The following is a 24,734-nucleotide window of genomic DNA, read 5'->3' as shown; positions in this document are numbered from 1 at the left end:
CTGCCTGCCACACAGGGTAGGGGCGAGAACAGTGCCTGGCACACAGGCAGTGCTCTGTTAACTTAGTTCCTATTATTAGCAGGTGTGCAGAAGCCCTGCGGGGGGGCATACAGGATTTTGAAAGCTCAGGGAAAGGATCGTGTGGGTGGGGGAATAGCAGGACCGGACTATAGGAGATCATCAAAGTCAAGTCTCTTGGACTTGAGCTTAAGGACAGTTAAGCCCCTGTTGGGGTTTTAGCAGTGAAGGGACAGACTCAGAGCTGGGGTTTGCAAAGACCTTTGACTGCAGGTGGAAAGAATGGAGCCAAGAATGGCTCGCTTTGGTTATCTACTGTCCCCAAATGAGTCTGACCCCGTGGGCATGGAATCCACAGACCACGGTGATGATGATGACCTGGTGTCTAGACTGGCTGCGTGGGCCAGAGCACAAGACACGAAAATGTCAGGAGCATGTCCCCAGGCTGGCCCGGTGACGCTGGGAGGCTGGGAAGTGCCAGTTTGAAGGCAGGAACAAATTACTCTCCTGGAGACGAGGCCGAGCCAATTCCTGCCGTGTTACATTATTAAATTTGTAATCTTCATTCTAATACTTTCCAGTAGTGAATAAGAACCAAATTTAAAATGCCGGCTTTATATTTCTGGAATGAAGCTCTTTGTCAAGAACTCTTGAAACCCATAATTTCTCTCCAGAGGGGAATGTCTATGTCTTTAAAAAATAAAATAAAATAAAAAATAAAGGAAAACCACTCTTTCGTTAAAGGTTGGGTTTGCATGGTTGCCCGTGACCCTAATCCTGGCCAGGCATTGCGAGGAGGGTCTGTATGTCTCCAGCCCCTGAAGGGGCTCAGAGCAGGAGTTGGCCTGGGGCTGCCTCTGAAATTTTGCTTGGGAAGAAAGGTGAGAGAGGTCTCATGCCCTCCTCACCCCCAAGTGGTTGGCGAATCTGTTGACTGGTGAGAGGGTTTGGTAAAAATTGGACCACCATCCCCAAAAGAATTGACCCGTGTCAGGCTCTTGTGAGTTTTCTCACCACCTGTTTGGGGACTGGTAGACCTCGCTACTGGTAGAACTATGGGCTGCATTGGTACTGCCTGGAGGCTGGGAAGAAAGGCCCTGATTTGGGGTCACTATTGGGTTGCTCTCCAACCTTCCTTGTTGGGACAAATCGGAGTATGCCTACCCTATTCTCTCTTTTCAGGCTGTGTTCTGGGTACGCAGGACCCCAGAATTCCCTGTGCAGAGGGCTCTGAGTCAGCTTCCCGGGTCTGTTCAGACCACTTCCCTAGTTCCATCTAGGGTGGGCTTTATCCATCACTGATATCCTGACAGGTGGCCCCGAAGTGGCAGTTAGTGAAAGTGAGAACAGAACATAGATGCGCAGAGTGGGCCCCTTGATATGCGGAGGTGTTGGGGTTGGGGGGTGGGGGGAGAAGGTGATGAAGGGAAGGGGCAGGCTACAGCTGAGGGCCAGCTCCCTTCTCACCCCTTAATCCGCCATGGAACTCTGAGGGTTCGAAATTTGAGCCAGTCCTGGCCTTCAAGGTCATTATGAAGGCATATCTGTCAAAGCGGAAGGGTAGGACATATTTTATTTAATAGCCTGATTTATAACTTTTAAATATTTAGAATAAGTATGAGGGCCTCAGTCGCCCTGGCCCTGCATCGTCCTTTGAACTGAGAGCCAGAACAACCCAGAGATGGCCCTTCCCTTCTTGGGCCGCTGTCCTGGGCCCTGTGTAGACACATGGTTTATACAGCACCTTTGTACAAATAAGAGGAAGACACTTCTCCCCTTACCTCCATTCTGGGTGATTATATAAAAAAGGGTACCTCCTATAGGAGGATGAATTAGAAAAAGGTTCCCCCTTCTCTAGTACCAGAGGGGGGGTGTACACCCGGGCAAGTGAATACAGGTAAATCTCAACCCTGTGACCACCCTCAGTCAGACACCTCTGTGCAGGTAACAACCCGTGCAATAGTTCACAGGGCCCATCGGCCTGAACCGGAGGGGAGCCACGGGCAAGACCAGAAGAGAAAGTGCTGATACTCTGGGACCTCGAGATAATCATTAAGTCATCCTACACTTTTTGTTTTGACTTGCTTGTTTACTTTGTTTTTAGATGTCACGTGTAAGTGAAATCATACAGCGTTTGTCTTTCTCTGACTTATTTCACTTAGCGTGATAGCCTCTAGGTCCATCCACGTTGCCGCAAATGGCAAGATTTCATTCTCTTTTAGGACTAATATTCCATTGTATATATGTGCCACTTCTTTATCCACGTGTCTATCATATCTTACACTTTAAATGATTATCCTTATCATGATAGCTAATGTTTATATTGTGTTTAATGCATACCAGGTACTCTGAGCCCTTTACCTGGATTATCCTATTGAAACATCCAGATGTGAGGGGAGTACACTGATCCTACCCATTGTACAGACAAGGAAACTGAGGCTCAGGGAGGATAGGCTCCTCTTTGGCCCAGGGCCATTCAATAGTTGGGCCTGCTGGTACTGAGTTCGTTAGCCTGACCCACTGCTCTGCACCACTCTTTGTCATTTTTAAAAGCATTCTTTATGCAGTTACCTTATTTACTGACCTCTGTTCTACTGGGCTGGGTACCGAAGGTGTAGTGCAGGAGGGGATGGGGCCTCCCTTAGCCGAGGAGGAAAGAGAAGCAAGCAAATAACTGGGTGACCCCATTGAGCAGGGGCTGAGGAGTGAGGCCTTGAAGAAGAAAAGCTCTTTATTAGTCCGGACCCCGGGAAGGTGCTTCAGTCTCCTGAGTGTCCTGTGTGGTCAGGGAGGAGCTTCCTGTGGTTTCTTTATGCTTCGTGGGGGTGAGGTCAGTGCATTAGGAAGTGGGCACAGGGAGGAAGTGGGGCCAGGAAGGGGTGTGGGTGGGTTAGGAAAGGCCCTCAGGCCATGCCCCGGACCCCGCCCTTCCTGAAGACCGGAGCTGTGCCATCTTCTTCAGGCCTCTCCACCACCACACCACCATCCTTTTCCAAGTAAGAAAAACGAGATGAGAGGGGGCGGAAGGGTTGTTGGTACATTTCAGCCAGGGTGGCCGGGAGCTCAGGCCTGAGCCCTCCCAGGCCGTGGTCTATACCTGGAGTGGGAGAGTCACTATCGTTTTAATTTTTTAGAGCAATATTGTACTTTTACAGGTTGCAAATCCTCGTGTGGTTGTGCTAGCTGGCATTTCCTGTGCACATGCATGCTCCAGATGCCGTGCTAAGATTTCATGCACGTGACCTTGTATAGACCTCCTGGCGAAACTCCAACCAAGATCCCCTTGCTGTTCCCATTTTATAGATGAGGAAATTAAGGAACTCCTCCAAGGTCAAACACCAGCAACTGGCAGAGCCAGTTGTATGCTGCGTGTACCCATGATAGAAATTTTGGGAAAATGCAGAGAAAGCACACAAAAGCAGAATATTTAAACATTGGGGCCATTTCTTTTCAGGCGTGTGTGTGTGTGTGTGTGTGCGTGTGCAGGAGTGCATATTTAAACTAAGGCGGGGTCATGCTATGATACTGCTTTGAAAACTGAAGCCACTATTTAAAAGTCACCTTAAAAAGACCTTCACAGACTGGTCTCCACAGGGATACCAATTTCTAGGATCAGGTCTGGAGCTGCGTACAATTTGTCTATAGACCACAGACTTGCCAAGACAGGCCCAGGGATGGCATAAGGCAGCTAGCCCTGATAGCCACGCTTCATTTTCCTCCCTGCTTTCTGCTCCTGTCCTTGTAAAATAAGTAACTAAATAAGTAAATAAGTAAATTTAAAAACTGACAAACCTACCCAGGATTTTATTCCATGCCTGGCCTGGCATTTAAATGCAAGAAGCAGGAGGCTTGTGAGCTATAAATAGTCCAGGCTGCTTCTGAACGGTGGCAGGGAGAACTTGTAGGTTCTGATTCCTCCCAACCTGGTGACCTGGATTACTTCCTTCCTGTGCGGCTGCTTTCCTCGCTGCCTCCTCTGCCCATCCTTCAGGGAGCACAGCTAGTCTCTCTCTAAGGGTTCAGTGAGCCCCTACACTGGGCTTGGGTGCTGGGCACCTGGACTTGAGGGAGCCACGAGCTCCATCACAGCCTGGGGTGGTGCAGGCAGATGTAGACATAGACGTCTGCGAATGAAAACCTTGTCATTGGGCAGGGCCAAAGAAGGGTCCCTAGGTCTGGGAGTCAGGAAGGCCTTCCTGGAGGCGGGGATGCTGGAGCTGCAAAAGGGAAGAAGGAGACAGGGAACCCAGGGAGTAAGTGGCCTGGGAGAAGGAGTCTGTGGGGCCAGGAGTGTAATGCTAGGCACAGAGCAAGGCTTCAGTATTACTAAGTGATCACATGCTTTTTTTGCTGGCATGTCGTGGGTTCCGTTGGTGGTTCCCATGGCTTCTAGAATCCAACGATATTGGCTAAGGAGGGTGCTCAGCATTTCACTTGTCTGTTGATTCTCACCCTGCTCTGCGTGCGCCTGCCCATCCGGAACCAGGATCCTGAGCTCCCACCCAGACGACTCAGTTAAACATCTCCACTGGACCTGGAAGGCGTTGCTGCACAGTGCGCTCCCCGGGTGATTCTGATATCTGGCCGCATACACTTGGGGGCTGTGCCTTAGTCCCCAGTCCAGTCTCTCTCAGAGGACAGTGAAGGGAGTTCACAGCCTTTCAGTTCCTTCCATTGACAGCTCAACTGCAGAAAGCCCTTTCCCCCTTGTTCCCAGAGTTACCTTCACCTTTAATGCTAACACAGTGATGATATTGAAAAGTCAAATTTGTGCAATCCTTTGCTGTCTACAAAATACTTATTTAATTTGAAGGCAAAACTACATAGGTTTCAAAATCAGGCAGGCCAGTATTTAAACCACTCCTCTTTTCTTGTCCTACCCTATTCGCTGTGACCTAAAACCAATGACTTAGCCCCCCTGTGTCTCACTGTCCTCATCTCCTAAATGGAGGTAATAATGCACCTGTTAGGTCACTGGAAGGACTGAATGGCATGTGTGATATGGGCTTAGTAGAGTAGTAGACACTTCATAGTTACTATTATTACTACTATTACACAAACATTTCACCCTGGCTGGTTTGGCTCAGTGGATTGAGCGTCGGCCTGCGAGCTAAGTGTCGCTGGTTCGATCTTCTAGTCAGGGCACATCAGAGAAGGAAAACTCTGACTCCAAAAAACCTCCACTGCCTTGCGGCATACCTCTTCAGGGGAAAGGCTAAGGGAGTAAACCCCGACAGAAAATCCGGAGCCGGAGTCCCTAAGGCGGTTTGACGTTGTAGTCAACACCGGCAACTCCTGCGGCGCACCTGAAGCCAAGCTGTATTGACTCCGTCTTTCCCTTGGACCCTTCAGCTGCGAAGAGAGGGGGGATCTGCTGCATGGGCAACAGCAGACCCTCCATATCACCCTGCCCAGGCTCTGTAGCTTCAGCTTCACTGGAGAGGACACTCCAGCGTCATCACAAAATGTCGATTCAACACGGGAGGAGACAGATACCGTGTCACTCCCGAGTTGGACTGCACAGCTATTCTCGGCGGTGCAGATAGACTCTTAAGAAGCTACACCATCGTCTCTCGAGACGGACGGCTGCCGACGACACAAACATTTATATGGTAAATTCAACGTTCTAGAGGTTTTCAATGAGTGCTGACTGAATGCGCAGCCTTACTGTAGGTGATGAGGCATATCGTGAAAAAGTTCTTACTAAATGGCCGTTGTCATCATCGGTATTATTGGTATTATTTGAGCCATACTGAGCTGCTGGGGTAGGTATCAAAATCACCCACCTTATACTGATAGGAAGATGAAGCTCAGAGTGTTTGGGGGTTTCTAAAGCCTCACTCAGCTGATAAGAGATGGGAAGTAATTTAATTTGTCTTCAATCCATCTTCTGATAGTGTTTGGCAGTTGTGCATATGTGAAGGAGGAGAGGAAGAAAGGAAAGAAGGGATGGAGGGGGGCGGGGACCATTATGCACAGGGTTAAGGGTCTCCCCCAGCCGTAGCCTCCGTGGTTCCTCTGTGCTGGGCAGTTTCCGGACAACTCTTCCCCCTACAATATTCCAGCAGAGAAGTTGAGTTCTGATGTCTCTGCGCATCTTACAGGCATAAAAGAGTCCTCGGGAAGCACCATGTGGCCTGGCGGCTCAGCCAACTGTCCGTGGTTGGGTTTGCACACAGAGTCTTTGGATTTGCTCTGGTAGCTGCAGGTCCAGCCAACACCTTGTCCGCTGTCTGTAACCCCTCTACCCTGGGTCACTGCCCAGCGCTCAGTGTGGCTTCCTGGGGTCCAGGCCCCACCCGATTTGTGGGGGCCCAGGCTGACCCCTGCTGGTAATAGAATGCCCCCTGCTCTTGGTCTCCTCACTGTTCCGGGAAAGTGAGCAGGAGTTTGGGCCACGGAGTTCTCTCTCCCAGAAGACTGCCACTCAGCCTGATCTTCCTGCACTGGGTGAAAGACCTTGTCCCCAAGTAAAGAAACCGTACACACCAGCTAGGGAACGAGAAATGTAGCTGGAAAAGGGTCCTTGGAATCAGACAGACAGGTGTGTTCATTGCTAAAGAGTGAGATCCCAATCCAGGGGCTCTCCTGTCTTTTATCCTGTACAAGATGTTGGCTTGGGCTTCCCTCTCACGAGGCTTGCTCTGAGCTTGCTTGCTCTCTTGGACCACCTCAGCTGCCCTGTTCCTTTCTCCCCTTCCACCCACTTCGTTGATCATGCAAAGCTGATTTCTATAGCCTCGGACAGTGGGAGACCCTGGGCTGAGAGCTGAGGGACAAGTTCTAGAGCAGTGCAGTTCCATAGAAACTTCTGTTGGCCACAGGTAGTTTATTCCGCACTTGAGATGTGCTCAGTGCAACTGAGAAACCAAATTCTTAATCTTTATTTATTTATTTTTTTACTATATCATTCTTTAACTGTTATTCTATTACAGTTGTCCCAATTTTTTTGCCTTTGCCCTCCTCCACCCATCCCACTTGTCCCCCCCCCCCAGTCAATCCCCAACTATTGTCCATATCTGTGGGTCATTCGTATGTGTCCTTTGTCTAGTCCCTTCCCCTTCTTTTCACCATTATCCTCCTCTGGTCACTTTCAGTCTATTCCATGTTTCCATGCCTATTTTGTTCATTGGTTTCCTCTTATAGGTGAGATCATATGATATTTGTCTTTCACTGACTGGCTCATTTCACTTAGCATAATATTCTCCAGTTCTATCCATGCTGTCACAAAAGGGAGGCATTCCTTCTTTCTTCCTGCTGCGTAGTACTCCACTGTGTAAATGTACCACAGTTTTTTTATCCACTCACCTACTGATGGGCACTTAGACTGTTTCCAGTACTCGGCTATTGTAAATAGCACTGCTATGACCATAGGGGTGCATAAGTTCTTTTGAATTGGTGATTCATGATTCTTAGGGTATATTCCCAGGAGTGGAATTGCTGAATCCAAAGGCAGTTCCATTTTTAGTTTTTTAAGGAAATTCCATTACGTTTTTCACAGTGACTGCACCAGTCTGCATTCCCACCAACAGTGCACTAGGGTTCCCTTTTCTCCACATCCTCGCCTGCACTTGTTGTTTGTTGATTCATTAATGATGGCCATTCTAATAGGTGTGTAGTGGTATCTCATTGTGGTTTTAATTTGCATCTCTCTGATGGCTGGTGATGTTGAGCGTCTTTTCATATGCCTATGGGCCCTCTGTATGTCCTCCTTGGAAAAGCATCTGTTCAGGTCCTTTGCCCATTTTTTAATTGGATTGTTTGCCTTTCTGTTGTTGAGTCATATGAGTTCTTTATATATTTTGGAGATCAAACCCTTGTCTGATATATCATTGGCAAATATGTTCTCCCATACAGTCAGTTCCCTTTTTATTTTGAGGATGGTTTCTTTAGCTGTGCAGAAGCTTTTTAGGTTGATGTCGTCCCATTTGTTTATTCCTTCCTCTATTTCCCTTGCCTTGGGAGATATAGCGACAAAAATATTGCCACTTGGGATATCTGAGATTTTACTGCCTATGTTTTTTTCTAGGACTTTAATGGTGCCATGACTTATACTTAAGTCTTTTATCCATCTTGAGTTTATTCTGGTGCATGGTGTAACTTGGTGGTCTAGTTTCATTTTTTGCATGTACCTGTTCAGTTCTCCCAACACCATTTATTGAAGAGGCTATCTTGACTCCCCTGTATGCTCATGCCTCCTTTGTCAAATATTAATCGACCATAGAGACTTGGGTTTATTTCTGGGCTCTCTATTCTGTTCCATTGATCCATGTGTCTGTTCTTATGTACCAGCCTGTTTGATTACAGTGGCCTTGAAGTATAGTTTGATATCAGGTATTGTGATCCCTCCTATTTTGTTCTTCTTTCTCAAGATTGCTGAGGCTATTCACCAATTCTTAATCTTTAAAATTTTTAATTAATTTAAGTGGTCACATGTAGCTAGTGGCTACTATGCAATATATTGGGCAATACAGCCCTGGACCCAGCTCTGTATTTGCTGAGCTCTGAGACCTTGAGCAAGTTTCTGACACTCTCAGGGGAGATAAAAGGGTACAATCAGGGACTCTAAAAGGAAGCTGTCTGGAATAGAGACTGAGGTCTGAGATCAGCTAGATCTGGCGTAGAGTCCAGCTCTGCCACATCCCAGCTGTGTGAGCTTGGGCAGATCACATAGCCTCTCTGCTTCAGTTTCCTCATTTGTAAAGGGGGCAGAATAACAGTGACCTCATCAGGTTAAAGTGGGGTTTAAAGATACAACATATGTACAAGTGCCTCACTCCCAGAAGTCTCTTGACAAATTGTAGGAGTCGTTTTAGCTGGCGTATGGGAGCCCATGTTTCCCTCCTGCCAGTTGAGACAACTTTTTGCTACAAATGTTGAGAAAGCACTGACTTTCAGGGCATGAGTTCATAACCTTGAACGTCTTGAAATTATGTACAAGTTGTATCATTGTGTGTCTATTTTTTATTCTGCAGAAAACCAGCACTTTTTAAATAGAGAAAAACAGCTTTCAAAAGATTTTCAGAGGAATCCAAATGGTTTAAGAACTCTGGGAAGGAAAGAAACTGGTACTCACAGTGCCCGTGCAGCGGGGCTGGTGTGGTCAGGAAGGCAGAGGCCTGGCTCCAGACTGCCGGCATTCCTGTCCCAGCCCTGCCACCTCCAACCTGTGTACCCCTGGATGGTCTTCATTCTCCTCAACTATAAAGTGGGAATTACATAGGACCTATTCCATGGGTTGCTGTGGGGATTACATGAACGAATTGGCATTCATTGTATAGCCTGGCACCTGGCCCGTGCTTAGTGCTCAGGGAGTGCTAGCTGCTTGTATCATCATCATCATCATCATCATCATCATCATCATCATCATCATCGTCGTCGTCGTCATTATCTTCCTCCTCATAACCATTGTTTCCATGTACTGTATGCCAGGCTTGATGAAGGGTGTCTCCGCCTCCCAAAGCCTGCACTTCCTTGTTCATCTCATATTTGTGTGGTTTAAGGTTTGCTTGCCTCCTCTCAATTGGAGCTTCAGGAGGGCACTTTGTTGCCCTTTTTTTGTTTTGGTTGTACCAAGGAGGGGCACTGGCCAGCCCGGGGAGAAGTGGGGCAGAGCTGCGGGAGAATTCCCACACAAAGCGAGGTGAGGAACCTTCTCCTGTCCCTTGGGAGCTTGCTTTTACTCTCATGGGGCCAACTATGGAGCAATTTGGGAAGGAGGGGAAGGAGGTGGCCTGTGGCAGCCCTTCTATATCTCAACTTCTGCCTGAGCCTCTGTCCTTGAAGTTAAAAATAGCCAAGGATGGGAGCACAAGGACATGCGGTCCTTCTCTGCCCGGGAGTGGGGATTCTGCTACCTGGTCTCAAAGGGGGCTACAGGGCGGCAGGTTTCAGAAGCCAGCAGCCTGAAGAGTTGTCCCTTCCTGCCCCCTTGAGGAGAAGCACAGACTTCTCTTTCCCCGAGTCTGGGATGACTAAATGAGCTATGGAATGTCACAGCTGGAAGGGCCCTCCAGGCCTGGGACCTTGGCAGACATCGCCAATTAATTAAGCCACCCCACCCCCCTTCCCTGAGACCGTGACAGGTATCACCAATCAATCACAGCACCCTTTTCTGCCAAGTCTAGACAGTCTAAGAATTCTTAACATGGGATATTTTAGGTAACAGCTACCAGAGCTGGCAAAAATAAGAAGATATATTTATCATCATAATCTAGTCCAGTTCCCTCATGGTGGGGAAACTAAAGCTCAGAGAGGGGCAGAAACTTGTCTGACATCACATAGGAAGTCCATAGTGAAGCAGGGACCAGACCCAAGAACCCTAACTCTTCGATGAGACTCACCCCCACATCCCATTCTCTGCTGTATCCTCTTTTCCACGAGAACTGTACAAAAGAAAGGTTATTAACCCGTGGACTGCAAACCTTAAAATGTTACGCAACGTAAGTGTGTATGTGCTGGCAGGTAGTTTTCTCAGGAAAGAGAGAATAGCTTTCATCAGCATCTCAAGAGGATCCTTGCATGATCCAGAAAGGCAAAGAAATCAGGAAAAAAGCGAGAGTGAAATGGCCGAAGTCTTGTGCTCCAAGTGCGGGCCACAGACCAGCACAATCAGGCTCCCCTAGGAGTTGTTCCACATGCAGCCTCTCAAGCCCCCCTGCACCTTCTGAGTCTGAATTTTAACAAGATCCCTGAGTGATTCATTTGCACATTCAAATTTGAGAAGCACCGAACTGGAATTTGGAAGCCTAAGCAGGCTTCGCTTTCCTGGACCTGTAAGGAGTACCTGCTGAGTGCCAGGCACCTTTGTAAGTCACATCCCTGCCCTCATTTGAGGACCTGGAAAGAAACTGAGGCTCCTTAGCCAAGACGAGGCCCAGCTGCACCGCAGCTCTGCCAAGGCCGAACCAAAGGAGGTCTTTGTTTCAGCTGTTTGCAAGTAAAGGGTCGAACTTCTGTCCACGGAGTAGGAGACCCCAGCTTGCATTAGGCAGGTGGGCAGGGAGGTTCTTGCCTGGAAAGCCTCAGTGGGCACCCTTAGCTGCCCTCCCGCAGAGCGGTGCCAAAAGAGACTGGATTGTAAGCAGTTGTGGGGTTTGGATGAGCTGAGTGGCAGCGACAGGGGCTGTGCTGTTTAGGCTGGCTTAACCAGCAGCTCATCCTAGGTGGGCTTTCTCTGGTGAGTGCTAGCGCCAGGTGGTTCTAGATGGTTCCAAGTGGTCTCAGCTGATGCTGGCTAGTTCTCCTGGGTCTGTTAGGCTCTGAAGGAACTGACCATGGGTAGACTGAGGAAGGTGGCCGTGGGGAGCCTGGGCCACAGACAGAAGGCCTGCCCTGGTGGGACTGGGAGTAAGGAATTCCGCCTCCTCTCCCCCATGTGATCACCGCATGTATTCATCCATGTGCCTTTGTGGGGGTACCAGAGTCTGTGTGTGCTTTGGGGATGGCATGCCTGGGATCCAGACCGCACAGCCCAGCCTAGTCTGGCCTTTGCAACAGGGTTCATGTGCTGACAGGGGCCAGTGTTGACCTGAAGGAGCCCTACTCACCCCCATACCACTGGCCCCTTGACCCTCTGGGGGTCAATGTAGAATAGGGGTCAAGAGTAGGGTCTGGGAGATGAAATGGGTCTACGCATATACATAGAGATGCACTCTATTGAGATATAATTACATAGCATATGATTCACCTACTTGAAATGTACACCTCAGCTGGTTTTAGTGTATTCAGTTATGTACTCATCACTGCGATTGTAAAACAGTTTCATCACCCCCAAAAGAAACCCTTATACTCACTACTAGTCACCTTTAAGTCCCCTCCTTACCGTAGGCCCTGGCAGCCACTAGTCTGCCTTCTATCTCTACGGTTTTGCCTATTCTGGATATTTTATGTAAAGAGTCATAGAATATGTGGTGTTTTGGGACTGGCTTCTTTCATGTTGCTTATTCTCAAGGTATATCGACGCAGCAGCATTCATCAGGACTTCGGTCCTTTTTATGGCTGAATGACATTCCACTATCTGGATCGACTACCCTTTGTTTGTTCATCAGCTGATGGGCATTTAGATTGTTTGCAGTTTTTGACTGTTAGGAATCGTGCTGCTGTGAACATTGTGTTCAACGCTGTGTGTGGAGGGGATGCATTTGTTTTGCCTTCTGCCTCCCCACCACTTACCGGCTGTGGGACCGTGAGCATACTGCTTCGGTTCTGAGAGCCTCAGTTTCTGAGAGTTTCTGGGAGCTGGAGACAGTGCTGTCCCCCTCAGCGTACACGGGTAGCGCTACTTATTGATAATTATGTATTATAATTTACTGAGTGCCTTTATCTTTATCGCGACAGTCACTGTACACATCTTATTATTGAGGTTGGCCCCACAAGGGGCACAAGAGAATGTATTTATTTCACGATGAATGTGCTATAATAGGTTAACATGCTTCCTTGTTATAGCAAATCATTTGGTAGTTCAATGCATTCCCTTTTCAATGTGTATGCAGGGGAGAGAACTTCCCCAACCTCCCCTATACTTTTGGCTTCTTCACGTTATTAGGGGGCATATTTCTTATCTTTTCTTTTATACTTAAATTAAAAATATATATACATGGAGAAAAGGCCAGTGGCTGGAAGAGTTCTGGTCCCATCATTCCTGGTTTTCCCTCTGCCCTGAGAACTACATGTCCCCAATGGGGCTGGCTCCGTCATCCTGCATCCCAAAAGAATTCATGGCATAGAGCCACAGCTGACTCACAAAGGATGTTTAACATGAGCAAGAACTAAATCTTTGTTCCAGAAGCCACTGAGATTTGGGGGTCACTTGTTACTATAGCATAACCTAGTGAGAGCTGACCAATACAGTTAATCCTTACAATAATATGTGAGGTGGGTGCTATCATTATTTCTATTTTTCTGAGGGAACTGAGGCTCAGAGAAGTTCAGTAACTTTCTTTAGTTTACTTAGAAAGTAGCAGAGGGACGCTTCAGGTCCCAAACCCAGTTAGTTATTCTGGCTCCAGAGCCTGTCTTCCTCTTAAGAAGATGGAAGTGTCTGGGTTGTGTTTGGTGAATGATGAGTAACCCAGTGTGGACAGAACACCTGGTATGTGCATGGCATCCAGCTTGTGTTCTAGGTTTGGGGAAGATTGTGGAAGCCTTGAGTGCTGCTCCCACAGAGTCTACCTTTGGCTCACAACCCAACTTCTTCCAGAGCTTGCTCAGCTTCCCCCAGTGCAGGTGGCAATGGCTTCCTGGAGAAAGGCAGGGACTTGTGGGGACTGTAAATCGTCTTCCTTCCAATGATTACTGAGATGCCCCTCCTTCAGAAAGTCTTTCCACACTAGCTGGAATAGTGCAAGTGACTTTCCCATGACCTTCCTTGCCAGGTGTGGGACCTCCTGCTTCCCCGAATGCATTTACTCTGCATTCAGAACTCTTCACCCTCAGTTTATACTTTAGTTCCACATTTTTGCCTTCTCCCTACATGTTTTGCACTTATCAGTATAGTTCTCAGTTGTAAACTTCCAGGAGGTAGTACTTGCATCGACAATAAAATTCTATATTATGATTTTATTTGCAATCATCTTTAATTCAGTATTGAAATAATTCTGCTTACTACCCAAACCCTCCTTCTACTTCCAGTGCTGTATTAATTACTCTTCTTATTACTCTTATAATACTGTGTACATTCTACCCTTGAAGCATACTGTGTTGTAATTATAAGACCTTGTGTTATAATTGCCCCTTTACTTCTCTGTCTCCTGGCAGACTGGGAGTTTCAGCAAAGTCTGGGTTTAATTCATCTGTGTTATGAGACTCTAGCAAGGCCCTGAATAGACAGTTAGTAAGAGTTTGTTGAAGGAATGATAATTACTTATCTGTTTCATCTCCCCCACCCCTCCACTGACTATAAGCTTCTGAAAGACAATGACTGTGTCTTATTAGCATTCCCAATGCCAAGAAAAGCATGGAATAGGGAATGAGCTCAGTGAATATCTATTTTATTGCATAAGTGAGAATACATTTCATTCCAGGGGCAGAGTTACAAAGTACAGTCATATACATTGCCCAGTTGATCCTCTCAAAATCTTCAGATTCTCCTTGTCCAGCATTCTTAAATCCTTATCATGGGCTCTTTGCCCCCCTTGCTCCTACTCATTTAATTTTTGTGGCTTTATGATCTCTCCCTTTTTATCCTTCAACTCATCTTGGAAAACGGTCTAAGGAATTCACTGCCCCCTCCTCCTTAGTGTAAAGCAGCCAAAGGGGCAAATTATGCTCTGTTCTGCTCTGAACCAAGATCATGCTCCCACTTAGCAGCCTTGCCATCTTGGGAAGGCTTATTGACCTCCCTGTGTTCTCTTTTGAAAGTGGAAGCAATAGTGGTTGTGAGGATTAAATGAAGTAATATAAATTGAGTACCTATCACAGGCTCCGGTTGAGCTCAGTAAGTGGGAGCTCCTGTCCATGTGGAATGGTGGACTTTGAGGCAGCAGCAAGCCAGTGGAAAGGAACTGTGGTTTAATAACAAGGAGGGGTTGGGGTTGCCTAGTTATTTTGAGATCTCCTTTTGCCCCCAGGCAAGCCTAGGCCTCTGCTCCTGGTCAGCACCACGGACAGTTCCCCTGCGTCCAGTGGGCTGTGTGGCCTTTGCACTTAATAGTGTCTAGCTCCATTCAATCAGAAGTCATAGCTTTATTGTATATAGACCCCAAGAGAAATAAAACATGTTGGAACTTACCATCAGTTGTCATTCATATTTTAATTCTGGAGCTGTTGAAAAAATAAGACGTCTTAGAATCTATGAAATGATGACATATTATGAGAGACAATATCAGTGAGTGGTTGACCATTGATCTTTGAATAGGTTAGTTATGATAGCCAGCATTTATTGAATGCCTACTGTGTTCTAGTTCTTTTTTACTCCTTTCTCTCCTGTCTTGGGTGCTGTCTGCTTTCCATACATTTATTTAACAAGTATTACATTTAGAGAAGATAAATGTGAGCCAGATAGACAGTTAATGAACTGTTCTCCCACCATCCTTATTCCCAAAATATTCCAGACCTGAGCCTTATTTCCTTAGAACATTGCTTCCTGATGACAGATAATCTAATGTGTTAACCTTTTCAGTCCACATTATGCTTAATCCATTTAAAAAGCAGTTCAGATGCATAGCTTATGACCTAACGATTTCACTCTTAGGTATGTGCCCAGGATAAATGTGCACAAATGGTCACCAAAAGACACATACGAGAATGTGCTTGACAGAGCTATTTGTAATATCCCCAAATTTGGAAACTACTCAAACACTCAACAACAGGAAGGATGGCCAATGCTGTGTGCTGTCCTAGGTGCTGAATCAAAGGAAAGGGAAATGGGCTTACACTGTCGACATCAGCTAGGTAGGTGGACGGAGGACTGTGTTTCAAGATGCAATGGAATAGAGACCCAAAAAGAGGTGAAATGAAAAGGTCCCCAGGGCTCAAGGAGTTTGATCAGGGAAGTCTTTGTGGAAGAGATGGCACTTGAATTTTGTGGTAGAACAGTGAGTTAGTGATTCAGTAAAAACATGGTATCGGGCTTGAATTCCAGCTCTAAAACTCATGGCTGTGTGTGTCCTTGGGAAAGTTACACAACCGTCTTGATCCTCATTTTGCTGCAATAAGTTATAGTTACTCACGACTTATTGTGAGAATTAAATGAGATGATACCTATATATAGCATAGCTATGTTTGGCATAGCATCTGGCAAAATGATAAAAATAATTTTCATAATAGCCACCTTTGTTGACTCCTTACTGAATACCACCACCCACCTGGGATGTCCTGAGGATTAAATGTTATTATATTACTACATTACCTTATTGTTATGTTTAATCCTCACAAAAGCCCTAAGAGTTTGGTGGGTGCCCCATACTTTACAAGGGTTCTTTAAAGCTTAACTCTGGAGGATGGTTAGAATTTTGGTAGGGCAGGTGAGGGAGGGAGGAAAAGACCAGGATGAGGAAGTCCTTGAGGGTGTACATGAGCTGTGAGGTCCCTAGCTGGGCTGGGGTGTGGAGACTGGGGGAGACCAGGAGCAGATGGGGAAGGGATCAGGTGATGGAGAGTCTTGAATGCTTGGGTGCAAAATTTGATCCTGATTTGGCAGGCAGTGTGGAGCCATTTGAAGGTTTTAAGGATTATAGCATGATTGAAGGTGTGACTTATTTATGAATTTGTATTTTACCTTCATTTCCATTATAGAATTAACATATTATTCATAAAACTTCAAGAGGCGTAGAAGCATACAAAAGAAAAAAAAAATCTCTCCAGTGTGCTGGTTGGAGTATTAATTAGTACAATTCCTTTGGAAAATTATTTGGCAATATCTGCTAAAACTGAACAAATGCCTGACCTATGACCCAGAAATTCCACTCCTAGGTATATTTCTAAGAGACCTGGGTACAAATATTCACCAGGCCATGCACTAAAGTAATTATAGCAGCATTATGCTTAATAGCCCTAAACTGGAAAAAATCAAGTGCCCATAAACAGTACATAAATAGGTCATTTTATATTCAACAGTGGAATACTACATAGCAGTGGTGATAAGCCGTTTACAACTACATACAAGAGTATGGATGGCTCTCATACCATCAACACAATAATGAACAGAAGAAGCACCCCTTCTCCCCAGAGAAGGCCATGCTCTGTACAGAAAGTGAAAAACCAGGCAATAAACTAATCTCTGGGGTTAGAGATCAGGATAGTGGCTGCCCTTGCAGAGCACGACAAAGACTGGAAGATGGCAGAAGTGGGCTTTGGGGATCCTAGCAAAGCCCTGATTCTTCACATGGGTGCTGGTTACATGGGGATGTTTAGTTTGTGAAAATTCATCAAGCTACCCACTCAAGGCTTGTGCAGTTTTCTCTCTACGTCTTATACTTAAATGAAAAGGTTACAAAATGGTCTTCCACACACCTCCTCTAAAACCTGTCTCCCTACAGTTATTCCCCATTAACCATTTGGTTCATATCCTCCCAGATTTTTCTGTGTCTATGAACAAAGATAAAGACAAAGATATGTATCTATAGCTTTACAAAAACCATATTATGTTTTATATACCACCGTACAACATGTTTTTTAGCTCAGTATGTTGAGGCAGAGTCTTCCTGTGCTGCTGTCTGTATACAGAGATCTAGATGGTTCTTTTGTAACAGTTGCTCAGTATTATACTGTGGGATGCGTCATTTTGTAAACTGGTCCCCTGTTGGTGGACAGGGAATTCCAGCATTTCACTGGTGTGAACGATACTGTGGGGAACCTCTTCGTGGATATCTTTGAGTACTTTTGTGGCTCTTGGTGTAGACTAAATTAGTAGGGGTGGAATACCTTGGTCTGAAGAGGTGATTTAGGGTGGTTCATCTGTTAATGGCTTGTTTGGTGGGTTGGAAGCAGGGAGACCAGTTAGGAAGATGTTAAAATAGGTCAGACTTGAGGTAACGAGGGCAGTTAGATGTGAAAGGGGTAAGAAGGGAAAGCTACAAGAGACAGGAAGGGCAGAAACTTTGCATGACTTGGCATCGATGGGAGACGGGGAAAGCCAGAGAGGTGTTGGGGGTTCTGAGCCCGGGTGGCTGGGAAGTGTGGGAACACAAGTCAGAAGGAGTTGATTGGGGAACGTGGGGCCAGGGACGGGTTTAGTTTGATCAGGTTGTGTTCAAGGAGCCTTGCTCAGCACCCAGGTGGTGGTGTCCAGAAGGTGGTTGGGAGTATTGCTCTGGACAGAGCGAAGGGCTGCGGATCGGGGCGTAGGATTCACGTAAGGTGGCCCTCATGCTGCTGGGAGGGAATGAAACCAGCAAGGCTGGGAGCGTCTAGAGGAGAGACAGAGTCCGACATACAGGGACGGCAGTAGTGGTCAGAGAGATGGGAGGAAATCTGCTAGAGTTCACTATCCCAGAGGCCAAAGAAGGAGGAATCTGAAGGGACTGTCATTCAAAGGGTGAAGTAATCAGTAGCCCCTCCCTCTGGACTCCCAGTGGCTGTTCTCATTCCATCTTGTTCTTCAGCGCACTCAACACAGGTGTGATTAATCCATGTGATCACCGGTGTGATGCTGCCTCCCTCTCTGACCCGTGGGCTCCGTGGAGGCAGGGGCCACACCGCCCTCGCTCTGAGCCCCCAGCGTCAGACATGGCGTCTGGCACACAGAAGTGCTGGTTCCCTAAGCATTTGCGTGTTTGCTGCCTCCTGCGGAACTCCAGCTGTCCACACACTGCCCCCCTCCCCGGCCCCATGCACAATACTCCGCACAAGTCAGGAGAAGAAGGACTTAGGACCCTGCGGGAGACCATTCAAGCTGCGCACTTTGAGTTGTGGGTGCAGCAGCGGTGAGTGGGTGGCCAAAAATGGGTCACTCGAACTCCGTTTATTTGTACATCACAGTGGCCTGCCACAACCGGCTCCCAGCGTTTACGGACTCCGCTCTGGGCCTCTGCAGCGGAGCAGTACAACCGTGGGGGACGAAGCCTCTCTGCTCAGCGGAGACAGACTTAGAAGTGCATTTAGCATCTTCAGGAGGGCTTCCCACTGAACAGGAAGGCGCCAGGTAGATGATTCCGAGTGAACGAAAGCACCACCGTTCAGCAGTTGGGGGCTGAGAGAAGGCCCTGGCGTGTGGTCAGAGCAGTCATAGGACTGGCTTAGCAGGCCATGTGAACGGAGTGGCAGCGTGGCAGCCACATCGTCAGAGATGGGAGTGCGTGGTCGGTGACATGGTGGGAGAGGCTGTTTTCCGAAGAAGTGTGTTGGTTGAAGGGGGTGGCCTTGAGCAGACTTGCAGGAGGAGTGGAAAGAGCGTGAAGACAGAGAGGTGGCAGATTCAAGGTCCAGAGAGGACACGGGGTAGGAGGAGGTGGGATGGAGAGGGCTGATGGCAGATCAGCCTTGGCCAAGAGAGGGTCACCCCCCCCCCAGAAAGGAGAGGAGGGTCAGGGGCAGGTTGGAGGGTCTGATGATGGTGAAATCTGGAAGTGAGAAAGGACAAGTCAAAGAAACACATCTTTTCAGCAAGTGGGAGAAAGGTCATCTGCTGGCATGGCGGGGGCTCTGGAGACTGACTGCATGAGCAAGAGATGGCCAGTGGATGGGTTAGATGGTGAACCTCACTGGTGTGGTTGGGTACAACTGTGGTCCCAGGTTGGGGACTCACGAGGTGGGGAATGTGGCATGTCAGGGGGAACACGCGAGGCATTGGCCTGGGCACATCTGGGGGAAGTGCTGGAGGCCTTTCTCTGCAGTGGCTCTGGTTACTTTTGTTTGGCACCTACTATGTGCCAGGCACTGTGGTAAACGTACTGTCACTTAACCATCTCAGGAGCTCCATGCAGTAGATGCTCCCCAACCTGCCCAAGGTCAGCTTGCCTGTGACTGTGCCTGGGCCGTTGATTGCAAAGCCAAGCTCCCCTATGGCATGACTCATGCCTGTCCTGGGGCCCAAATAAGGTACTGGATGTGGGGTGCTTTGGGGCTGTAGAATGCCACTCAGATGTGAAGCCCACGTCTCTGAACTTCCTCCCTCATCCCCATGGCGATGGAGTTGTTGTCATGTTTTGGTTAGGCCCTTTTCCAAGAGAAATGTGGCAGACCCTGGTGGGTAGGGAGAGCCAGTGAGGGGCTCCATCACAGGGCTCAGAGGGGAGGCAGAAATCCCAGGCAGGGGTCTGGTGTCTGTCCCCGGCCACTTGACTATGCTCTGTGTTTGTGTGAGTGGAGGAGGGACGTCTCTGTGCCTGTGAGTCTGTTTCTGAGTGAGCGCGTGTGTGTTTCGGAATCTTTCTTTGTGCCTCTGTGCCTGCTCTACCCAGGGAACCAGAAATGGGGGGGGGGGTGTTGCTGCAGGTACAAATTAGTGAAAGAGCAAGTGGTGGAATGAAGGGAACACAGACGCAGGGACACACACAGGAATGCACAGTGTCACTTTTCCCATGTGCTTTCTTGAGTGGGTTGGCTTATACCATATCGTATGTGGATATGTGTGTCTGTGTGTGACTGGCCTCAGAAACACAGCAAGATGGGCCTGTGGAGACCCGTGGAAACACAAATATGGACACTGAGATATACATAAACATGCTATGTCTTTGCACGTATATTCCTGTGCCTGTGTGTATGTGTGACACCTGTGTGTTTTTCTGAGTACCTGTGTCTGAAATACACAGATACATATGGGAGACAAACGTGGGCACAGCATCGGTGTCTGTGTGTCTGTGTCTCAGTCGGGAGGAAGGCGACACCATTGCTGAGTTGGAGGGAAGCTGGGAGAAGGCCAGTGGCTGGTGTCCTGGCCTGACTCTGTCTCCTGGCATGCAGACCCAGCTGCCCTGTCCTCTTGCCATGTGGGACGGCGGGGATTGAGTGGCGCTGCCTTCCTCCAGATGGTCAGCAAGCACTGGTGAGGCCCTGCAGTGTGCCAGTGCATCCCAGACTTTGAGGGGAAGACCCCACTGAAGATCCACTTGCCTCTAGCAAAGCCACTGTCCCTAAAGGGTGGTGGCCACTGGAAACCTTATGGTGATCACCAGACTGTGGAGCGTGGAGCGAAGAGATCCCCCCGGGGTCAATGCCTGGCTCCCTCCCTTTCTGGCTCTACAGACATGGACATGTCCCTTAACCTCTGTGCCTCATATCTTGGTGTTAAAGGAGGGAGAGCAGGGGTATGTTCCTCATAGGGCTGTGGAGAATTAAGGCCGCTCTCAGGGCAGGCCCTCCTTCATCCAGCAAGTTCTAACTGAACATCTGCTATGGCTGGACCTGTTCTCGGCCCAGGGTCTTCAACAGTCAACGGAACAAAGGCCCGTGTCCTTCCAGAGCTGACCCTCTTTGTGGAGATGGGTGGTCGATAAACGGAGCCTGCACCCTGTGTTGGGGGTGGAGAGTTAGGAAGAAGGCCACAGGGCGGGAGGGGCGGGGCGTGGGAGGACCAGGGGATGGTCAAGGAAGGCCTAGGACAGGATGGCGTGTGATCATAGAGGCGCAGGGAAGGATTGAGCTGCTGTGGGGGAGGGGTTGCCCAAGGGGAGGGAAGAGCAAGGGCGAAGGGCCATTTGTCTTTATAAAAACCTGTTGTTCTCCCCTTTGACGGTTGGGGAAACGGAGGCACAGAGAGGCTGAGTAATTTGCCCAGAGTCTCACAGCTGATGAGAAAGACACCCAAGATTTGAACCTGGACAGTCCAGTGTCAAAGCCAATGGTCTAAATCAGTGGTCCTCAACTGGCGGTGACTTTTGCCCCCAGGGGATGTTCGGCAATGTCTGGAGACATTTTTGATTGTCATGCTGGATTGGAGGGTGCTACTAGCATTTACTGGGCAGAGGCCAGGGAGATACTGTTAGACCTTTGCCATGTGCAGGGCACCCCTGACAACGGAGCAACATCCCATCCAGACCGCCGGCTGTGCTGGGGTTGAGAAACCCTGCAAAGCATTTGACAGGAATATGATCTTGGGTTGGTGCTCAGGAAGTCATAGCTGAAAGGAGGAGGAGAAAGGATTTGGAGAGGTTGCAGGGGAGGAGTGAGTTCCAACCCAAAGGGGAGAAACCGTCCATGTAAAGGAACCCTCCAGTTAAGAGAGCACAGGTGACCATTTTGGGGTGGGTGTGAATAGCAGACTGCCCCAGGGAGGGTAGGTGCAGGTGAGGCCGATGGTCGGAGGAGGTTGATGGTTGGGGTGGGGGCCGAAGCTGGGCAGCCACCAGCCACTGAAATGCTAACCAGATGTCTCGCCTCTGTCCCCTCCCACCCTGTGTCTCTCCCCCCATCTCTCTTGGCCTTTCTGCCAAGAAGGTGACAGCCGGAGGCTGAAGGGGGCCATCCAGAGGAGCACGGAGACAGGCCTGGCAGTGGAGATGCCCAGCCGGACGCTGCGCCAGGCCAGCCACGAGTCCATCGAGGACAGCATGAACAGCTACGGCTCGGAGGGCAAGTGAGTGTGGAGCCGGCCTGCCCACAGGCTTCCTGGCTCTGGGTCTTCCCTGGCGTGGGGCAGGAGGACTCAGACTGGGGGCGGTGGGCATTGGCCGAGGGCTCCTGGGCCGTCCCATCTTCAGAAAGGAGGTGATGAAGCCAGGAAGCTCTAAGGAAGAGCAAGGAGAGCCAGACTCTAGTGCCTGATTGCTTAGATTTGAATCTTGGCTCCACCACTCACTGGCTGTGTGACCTTGGTCAGGTCATGTGTCTGTGCCTCAGTTTCCTCATCTGTAAAATGAGGATAAATACTAACCAGGTTCATTTTTATAAAAAGCATAGGACAGGGCTCGGCCTCCACCTTGGCTCCCCCACCCCATTTCAGGCCCAGCCTTGCAGCTGGGGGCTCCCGCTGGCTGAAAGCCGTCCCACAACCAGCCCCTCCTAAACTGAGCATCTCCAGCCTCTGTGAATGGCCTTGCCTTGGCAGATACTGCTGTTCCACCCACCTCCTTGCGAGACTTTCCGGAGGGCGAGAGGAGGAGGAGGAGGACAAGCGGAAGGGAACAAATGTTTTCTTGAACCTGAGAAACTGGTGAGGCAGCAAAACTTGGAGGAAGATATTCTGGGCATCTGAGTAGCAGTGGGTCCCTGCTGAGCTTCAGGGGGTCAGGAGGTTTGGGTCCTAGTCCTGGCTCTGCCACTGACCCCGAGGGACCTTGGGCATGTTCCTTGGCCTGCCTACGTATCAGGAGTCCAGCCAACATCTGGTCTGTCGGTTTCCAGGCAGACCAAAGGACCGGGTCACGGGAGGGCAGTGTGGTGCAGTGAGCATCAACAGGGAGTCAAACTCCTATTCCCATTTTATATATAGAACAGGCAATGAAGGCTCGGAGATACCACACAACTTTCTCCAAAAGGGGAACTGCATAGGAAGTTGCTGTGAGGATTAAATGAGTCGATATATGTGAAAGCACTTAGAACAGTGACTGGCACGTAGCAAGCACAGTTATTATTGACGGTGACGATTGTTGTTTGTTATTGACTTAGCCGCTGTTATTTGGGTGTTCTGCTCCGTGAGGTCGATTGCATCCTAATGGATACAGTGGGCCCCCTAAATGCAATCGTGTCCGTGAAGTGCTTAGCACAGAATAAGCACAGGGTAAATGTTGGCTGTACAGTTATGAAAAGGTTTTGGATGGATGTCTTGAGCGCAGTCGAGGGTGGGTTGGAGGGTGTAGGGTCCAGTAGAGGGCAGAGTCTTGCCCTCCTGACAGGGGCTGAGCTCAGCCAGGTGCCACTCCCCTGCCCAATACCTCGGCGAGGAAGGGAAGGGGAAGGGACAGGTTGGGACCATGAGCTGTGGTTGGCATCCTCCTTGTTCTGGAGATATTTTGGGCACTGACAGGCTCTGAAACGGGGGGTGGGGGGGTGACCATCCTCCTCCTGGGCTCCTGCCAGCCCGGCTGATACTTACAAGGAGCCAGCATGCTTGAGCAGCCTCCGCCAGCCTGCGGCCCCAGGCGCTTCTGGGTCTGTCTGCCCTGGGCATGGGTTCACTGGGCGTGAGTATTCCTGCAAGTGGGCACAGGGGTGCTCCCGTGTGGATTTTTATTTTAGCAAATGGGATCGAGCGCCAACAGTGTATCAGACCTTTGAGCTGGGCACCTTGGGGACCCTGCCTTCTTCTGATGTAGCAACTATCAGTGCTGCAAAAGATAGTTGGGCAATGCTGTTCCCTACCCAGGTGTTTGGGCTGGAGAAGGGTGCATATGGATTGGGCCGTTCTGTTAGTGAAGATCCTCGAGCCCCAGGTCATACCTGTCCCAGGCTAGAGTGGCTTCAGCCCTCGCTGCTCAGGGTGTGGTCCACAGTCCAGCAGCATCGGCCTCCCCAGGAGCTTGGTGGAGATGGGGCATCTCAGGCGCCGTCCCTGACCCACTGAATCAGGCTGCAGTTTAGCAGGCTCCCCGGGTGGTTCATGCGCACAGTAGGGCTGATCGGCCCTGGCTTAACGGGAGTATGTTCCAGAGCTGATACCTCCCAAGCTCGGGCTGTGTGCAGACACTGTGCGGAGTGCTCCTACACATGCTCCCTCATTTAATTTTCAGAGCAACCGGACGACGCTGGGACTGTTATCGTCCCCATTTTACAGACAAGAACATGGAAGCCAAGAGAGGTTCATTAACTTGCCCAACGTCACACAGCCAGTCTGTGGCTTCAAATGCTAGGATTCGGATCCAGGCATTTGGAGTCTGCCCTTAACCATTACACTTGACCCTTTCCCTCATTTAAAGGCTGCATCTACTTCTGGACGTAGCTGATCTCAGGATGGTTTGATGGCTAAATTCTGCCATCGGGGGCCCTGAGTATTCTCTCCATAGGCCCCAGTATGTTGTACTGATTCTGGTTTATCCCCTGAAGTGGGGGAAGGGCTTTCTTTCTCTGAGCCCCTTTCTGCCCGGTTGAAAATTGGAGTTCTGAAAGTCAAGGATGGAAGGGAACAGCTGTGGGTCTGGCATCCTGCCAAACTGCCCCCACCAGTGGGCCTACCTCTCCCCAGACAAAGGGCAGGGTGAAACCCCCTGAAAAAGGACTACGAGGACAGTATCTCCTCTGGAATCCTGAGATACTTCCTGGGGGCTGTCTTCTTTAGCGTGGGTTCTTCAGAACCTGAGCCAAGACCTGGATCTGAGTGCAGTCTGTCATGGGAGGTGATTGCAGATGACCCTGGCGGAGGAGCATGTGGGGGTAATGGGGCAGGGGAGGCTTCCAGTGAC

The 24,734-nt window shown here is 49.1% G+C and overlaps 1 protein-coding gene across 1 annotated transcript in view; it reads left to right on the top strand.

The window, feature by feature from the left end:
* The window catches only part of RIMS4 (regulating synaptic membrane exocytosis 4), a 50,731-nt gene that overhangs the window by 12,696 nt on the left and 13,301 nt on the right, over window positions 1-24,734 (top strand). The window contains exon 2 of the mRNA XM_090286452.1: window positions 21,835-21,973. Within this exon, the coding sequence (XP_090142578.1) occupies window positions 21,835-21,973 (139 nt within the window). The remainder of the gene's footprint in view (window positions 1-21,834; window positions 21,974-24,734) is intronic.

Source organism: Furipterus horrens, unplaced genomic scaffold (genome assembly GCF_987537825.1).
Source record: "Furipterus horrens unplaced genomic scaffold, mFurHor1.1.pri manual_scaffold_8, whole genome shotgun sequence".
NCBI classification, from domain to species: Eukaryota; Metazoa; Chordata; class Mammalia; order Chiroptera; family Furipteridae; genus Furipterus; species Furipterus horrens.
The sequence above is the reverse complement of the archived record's forward strand: the minus strand, read 5'-3'. Positions and strand labels throughout refer to the sequence as shown.